Genomic DNA, 6,649 nt, shown 5'->3' with positions numbered 1-6,649 from the left:
ACTTTTCCTTGTCACCTTTTTCTCAAGAAAGAGAGTACCTACAGACTCCTTATGCATTAAATGGGCATTAATAAATTATGCTCACTCTTTTGGAATGATCATTGCCCACTAGGCAGGCTTCTGATTCTGTGAGGAAACTGTCGTTCATGTCAGGAAATAAACACAGAGCAAATGCCTGAACTGCTTGCTTCTGAAAAGCCTTTTACAGTAAGGGATCAATAATGGATAATTTTTGAAAGAATTATTAAGTAATTATTATTTTAAGATCTGTTTATATTTTAAATAATTAGTAATATTAAGTTAATGTTATTATAATTAGTAAATAAAAAATTGGATGTGCACAATGTTTGGAAAGGACAGGAACCCTGAAAACACTAGAAAACTCCAAAAATGAATATTCCTTTTCATGTCAGTAGTAAAACATTGCTTTAAAAATGGCTAATGTATTGCTGCTTGGAGGTACCATACCCTGTGATCTCCCCATTGCTGGGGCTATAAAAAATTACTTTGAAAAATTTAAATATTTTAATCCCTGTGTTTGGGCAAAATTCGTTTTTTTAGAGTAAATTGTCCAATAGCTTTGATTTACAGAGTACTATTAACATCTGGTCCTATTCAAGCAATAGTTATGTTATCTTGAAACAATGTTTATATGACTCCAAAACTGCAAGAGCTTTTTTATTGTAAGAAATTTGGTGCTCTATCTAATCTGTGACAGGTTTTGTGATCTTTCAAGATGGTATTGTAAATTTACTCTTTCACTCTCCGTAGGATGACTTTGAATACAGATCAGAAATATAGTGTATCACTCTATGCAGATGGATTATAACTAATAACTTTTTTCCCTTAGTTCCAAAGACAGAGAAAGTTGAAGATTCTGCAGCCTTTAACGTAAACTTAATGAAGTACCCTTGTAATGATTTCAGAAAACCAAGCACAGAAATAAAGATCAATAGGAAAACTGCATTTGGAACTACAACACTTGTCCTAACAGATCTTGGTAACAAAGCTGTTTTGAGAAATGATGCCCAAATATCTGATAGACACACTCAGTGTATTGCTTCAAAAAGCAATTGTAAACAGATCCGAAGCAATGCCTACCAGTCAGGGGGAACCACAGACAAGAACTCTTCAACACAGGTAGCTGCTATGGCTTTGTCCTCCTGTCAGCAACCTGTCTCTTTCAAACACATACAGAAGAAACAGAAAACTGATCATATGCCCTCGGTTCACCAAAACAATAAAGCAACCAGGTATGTATTTGAAAGAGAAAACAAGTCTTTATAATCCCATAAACCAACTTCATCCCCAAAGGTTAATGGAATACTGTGCTGTTGGGCTCAAACAGTGTTGTCTTAGGATTTCTGCCAGAGGTAACTTATTTTAGGCCAACTAAAATTTAATTCAGATTTCAAAAGCACTGAATTACCTAGGCTGTCACTGGAAAAGTCCTGGGTTTGGCATCTGGCCTGTACTGCTGTTAGGTAAACAGCTGTTCATAGTTCAGCTATTCCCATGGAATATGGCAGAGTGGCTCTAATAGGTCAACAAGCACAGTTCTACCTAGGGAGTTGTCTGATCTTAGCACTGTAGTTGCTATCTGCTTAGAGAGATCTTGAAGTCATTGTGAAAGATTACAAAGGAAGCTAGCAGAATGAATATATTGTAATTAAAGTTATTTGACAACTACCAGTTTTCATCATTCCTCCATGATAGGAAGCTCTGCACAGATACCTTGACAAACCTCCCATCAATGTTTTTATTCTTAACTTCCCTCCCCATTCTATATATAACTACTTCAGTGCTCTACCCATCCTGAATTTTTATTTACACAGCCCTGTTCAGACACATCCATTGCCTAGTTAAGAGAAATGTAAGAATCTATGAGGGTTGTCAAGGAAAAGTTGGGCAGACATACACAACAGTAATGGGAGTGCAAGGTAGCTGACACTTACAGTGGTAAATTATGCAGGCTGAATGTGAAATATTGATGATATGCTACAAAATTCTTGGTCATGTGTCTGTTCTGAACCCAGAAATTACTTCTTGCATTGTTGGAGCACCAGTTTTGAAAAAGGATCTCACTGACTAGCCAGGCTAGACTGTATGAATATACTTTCTCCTCGTGCTCTCAGTAGAGGACTATAGAACTGAGTTTGTAGGCAGGATAATTGAGGATACAGAGGAGTGCAGAGATGAAACGAGACAGTATCAATCACGGTAACAGGTAGTTGTAACAAGTTATCAACTTAAGTGGTTAAAAATAACAACCAAAAGCAACAAAAAACCCATCTGTTGGTTGTGTTTATCTTCTTTTGTTTTAATGAGGTGTTGGAAGAAAACTGCTGATGTCTGCAGGACTGCAGTCTTCCAGACATAGGAGAGAACATAAAATTCCTAAGCTGACAACTTGACAAGAACAAATTAGTATTTTCTTTTTTTCACTAAGGTTCCATCACTGCTTTTCTGCAGTATAAATATATTGGAAAGATACATTTCAGAGTATGAATCTTTTTCCTGTTGCTGGTTTTAAGTGAAGCCTTGTATATTGCATTCAGATAATCTCTGGCTATCTCAGTAGTGAGGAAAAAAGAGAGAAACTTTGTCCCATTCAGAGAACTCTCTTTGATTCCCTCAGCTGGAGTACTTGTCCAAATATGATTTGGAGCATTAGTGTAATTTTTTAGTAAAGAGGGTGGGAGTATTTTCTGTGAAGCATGCGAACACCTTCAGCCTGGGATAATTACTTAGTATTGGTCTTTTTCTCACTGAGAGCAGAATACTCTTTCAGAATACATCAGAATTTGGGGAGGGCAGCATAACAGCAGTGGTAACATTTATTTTGTTTTGTAGATGAATTTGAATACTTCAAAATAGTTTAAAACATGAGCTAATGCTGGGGCAAACTGGTATAATAACTGCATGAAAAGCACACAGTCTTGTCTATTCACTACTAGCAATCGTTCAGCTTTAAAGGTGCCATAGGGTGTGTTGGACAAGTAAGTTCTTTGGCTGTCCTTGTGTGTAAAAGTACACTGAGCAAGCTATTGTAATGGGAGGAGAGAGTTCTTTGGCTGATAATCCCTTTAACATTACACTGGAGTAATTTTGTAACCTGTCGTTACAGTGCACCTCAAGCTAATATGACAGATGATCCTCATACATTAAGCACGGGCCACCCTCGCTGCAGTAAACACAGCCGTCTCTGCAGCCTCAGAGTTGTGAGAAAGGATGGAGAAAACAAGGGCAGGCAGTTCTATTCCTGCCCTCTACCCAGGGAAACTCGGTGTGACTACTTTCAAGTATGTATGAGACTTCAGGGCCTGTTTTATAATAAGCACTTGTTCTTGCAGTCTCCTTGCCCCAGTGATCTGTAACTGTGGACAGATATATTCCATTTAAAGTTTGAGTAAATATTGATATACTTTCGCAACCTGAACTGAAACTAAGAGCATAATAGTAGTCAATAAGTAAACTTATAGGTTTAGTTATTTCTCTTACTGTTGAGAAGGCACTTGCATGTGCAAATGCTCTTAATCTGCTTCTGTGTGATGTAAACAAGATGCATAGGAGAAATGTTCGTTTGAAGGGACTTGTACAAGTTTTTCAGAGCAGCGTCTTGCTTAAAGACTGTGGCAAACTTGATCTGGTTATCAGTCATGTTTCTGTCCAGCCAAAATCTTGAAAGCCTTTTAGGACAAATAGTATTTAATCTGCCTGGGCAACTGTTCCCAGTGCTGCACTAATACCTAAGCCAGGCTAACTAGGAGAAACTGGTCCACTGCTCCTTGCTATGAATGTATGTGTCTGAGAAGAGTTTGACCTAGTAAGTGACTTGGCAGTCACTTACTACCAGGTTGCTAATAAATGAACTCAAGATAGTAACAACTATAATGCCTTAATTTGAAGAAAAGTGTGTTAACATCAATTAACATTACACCAGCCAAAGTGCATGCAGCTGCAATTAGTGATAAAGAAAAGTCTAAAAGAAGTGATCACAAAAGAGATAAAAATATCCTAACTACGAGAAAGAGTTTTATCTAGGGCAATCCCTGTAGATCTGTTTCTGTTGTCAATTTTAAAATATGGAATTCATAGCCATCACATGTGCCTAAAACCTGTTTCTTTTGGCAGTGGGCTGACTTGAATTTTCCATTTTGTAACCATGGCAAGCGAAGTGTTATGAAAACTGTGTTGAAGATTGGTCTCAATAATGGAAAGAACTTTTTTGTGTGCCCTCTTGGGAAGGAGAAACAGTGTGGCTTCTTCCAATGGGCAAAAAATGGACCAGGTATGCAGATTCTTCCTTGATGTTATGTTATAGTAACCTGCTCCTCAGGATGTCTCACATGCATGCAACTTTCTTAGTAATTTCTGGTTTGTCTTTTTCCCTGTTCACTGGTTAATTAGTAAAATAGCTTCAGCATAAAGAACAGCAGATCTGAAAAAGAGTAATTTTACATAGTCCAGTAAAAATGGAACACTATGTGTATAAACATTTATGTTGCACTATATTGTGACATACTGTTGTATTTCTAATAAAAAATGAACTGTTTTCTTTTTCATGTAGTATTTTAAATTGGTAAACTTCTTTGTAATTGTAAACATGTATTTAATAAAAGTAAATAAAAAGAGTATACTTTATTAATACCAGTTCATGCTTTATTTCCTCAGAGCTTAAAATGAAACACCAACGCACTGTATGCTTCAAATGGTACCACAGTTGATTGTCTGACCTTGTTTAGATTTGGAAGATATGGCCATAGCTTCATAGATTATTGAATCACAATCGGTTTTTAAAGAAAGTAATTTAAATCTTCCATGCCACGGTGCAAGTGAAACTGTTTAATTCTTCTCCTAATCAGTACAAATTTAGAGGCTTTTTTCATCCTCTTTTCAGTAGCCTTTGATATCTTTGAAATCTTAAAAAACTTTCCTTATGTGAAGGAAATCTTTTCTAATCAGACTGTAGAAACTGTAATCCTTATGCAGCTCAATGGACTCTTTCCAAATAATATAGCTCTTTCATGATTTACAGAACTCCACCTGAGAACAAAACAAGCTACTTCATGTGGTGTAGACTGATTTTTCCATTGCCATCTTTTTATATGATGCTTCTTATTACAATGATATGTTGCTACGAGCTTCTGCTTATACATCTAAATCTTTAAAATTGCTCTCTATCCAGTTCCTCACTTGTATTTCTACAATTCACTACGGTGATAAAGTGTTCAATTATTTTTAACTTGTACATGTGTTTAGATGCCTTGCACAGGGATAAATCTTCAGTAATTCAGTTACATTTGAAAAATAAAAAGAAATACAACCATTTTTGATCACTTGCCTTCTACAAATGTTAAGATTTCACTGGAGCTGGAAGTTAAATGACTTTTTCAAAGTTTGACACTTGAAAAATAACATTTGGGCTGTTATGTCTCTTTTTTTAGCTTAATAGCCAGAGAAGAAGTGAGTATCCATTTACAATTAACACATACAAGTTTTAAAGGATTAACTGCTTTTATTAGCTACTGCAATCACTTTACTTTCTTGTATTTCTTGAACATGCTGTATGGTATACTTGTATCAGCCTGATTTTGCTATGTGCTATACATGCTAGATGTATAACACCACAAGGTGAAGAAAGGCAGACAGGGAAATAACAAAGGCTAAGGATACAGTGAACTTATCATAGGGAACTAGCAGGTAGAGGAATCTGACATGTTTACACTTAAGGGAAGTAGGAAACTAAATAAGAGATTGAATTCTAATTCTGTAGCTCTTGGAGAGGACAGCACTTTGTAACTTGTGTAAAAAGCTATGGCTGACAGCTGGTTATAAAAAGTTTTGACAAAAATAAGCTGGCAACAAAACTTATCTTGGAATAGATCCCCCATCAAACTTTCAAAAAGAAACTGCAACCAAGGGTGCAAACTAGGAGACAGTCCTTGAAAGATCTCTTTTGTTCACTCAAGATAAAAGTCCTGATTTTCAGCTTTTGTCCTAATAATTTACAAATGTGTTTATTTTTCTTACAGTGGTAGTGACAGAACACAGTTCTTTCAGATTTGTATCTGGCTTGCACATTTTAATGGCTTGTGCTGCATACAATCAACTGTGAAGGCTAAAAAGAATAACAAGGCCAAAGTTAAAAGAGGGAACTCTCTATCCCAAACATTTTGCCATTTATATTCCTTATGCTAGCACATGTAAACTGCTTTCAAAAAAATCCAGCCTTTTTTAAAGTCCTTATGTTACTTTAACCTGCACCCAAACACAACTAAGAAATGGGATTATTGCTAGTGTCTACAGGAGGCTGTTGGGACTGACAGGCTCACATAAGACCCTTTGACTAGATGCTTTCTGAAATAAGGTAGTGAGGGCAGCTCTGTAACAAAAAAGACACTTCCACTAAAGCTGACTTTCAAGTACTCTTACATAGAATTTTTGGAGAGCTTTTTTAGACATCAACATTCCAAAGTGATAGTATGACTCATCACAGAAACCTGTCTCTCACCTTCATCCAAACACACTTTTTTGTGGTTTTATATACCACAAAGCTAACCTCAATAAAGCCCCTTAACTCAGTTGAGATGCTATGTAAAACAGTTTTTAGAGGATCAAGTCAAGGTCGCACAAGTTATGAAGTAAT

At 36.3% G+C, this 6,649-nt stretch overlaps 1 protein-coding gene across 1 annotated transcript in view; it reads left to right on the top strand.

Moving 5' to 3' along the window:
• The window catches only part of NEIL3 (nei endonuclease VIII-like 3 (E. coli)), a gene marked incomplete at its 5' end in the record, with an annotated part of 17,012 nt that extends 12,701 nt beyond the window's left edge, over positions 1–4,311 (top strand). Inside the window, 3 exons of the mRNA XM_009080236.1 lie at positions 851–1,253; positions 3,128–3,302; positions 4,135–4,311. Coding sequence (XP_009078484.1) covers positions 851–1,253; positions 3,128–3,302; positions 4,135–4,311 — 755 coding nt within the window. The remainder of the gene's footprint in view (positions 1–850; positions 1,254–3,127; positions 3,303–4,134) is intronic.
• Between the last annotated feature and the right edge of the window lie 2,338 nt (positions 4,312–6,649).

The sequence above is a fragment of the Acanthisitta chloris genome, unplaced genomic scaffold (genome assembly GCF_000695815.1).
Source record: "Acanthisitta chloris isolate BGI_N310 unplaced genomic scaffold, ASM69581v1 scaffold16298, whole genome shotgun sequence".
Taxonomy (NCBI): Eukaryota; Metazoa; Chordata; class Aves; order Passeriformes; family Acanthisittidae; genus Acanthisitta; species Acanthisitta chloris.
Note: the sequence above shows the minus strand (reverse complement) of the source record. Positions and strands in the feature narration are given on the sequence as shown.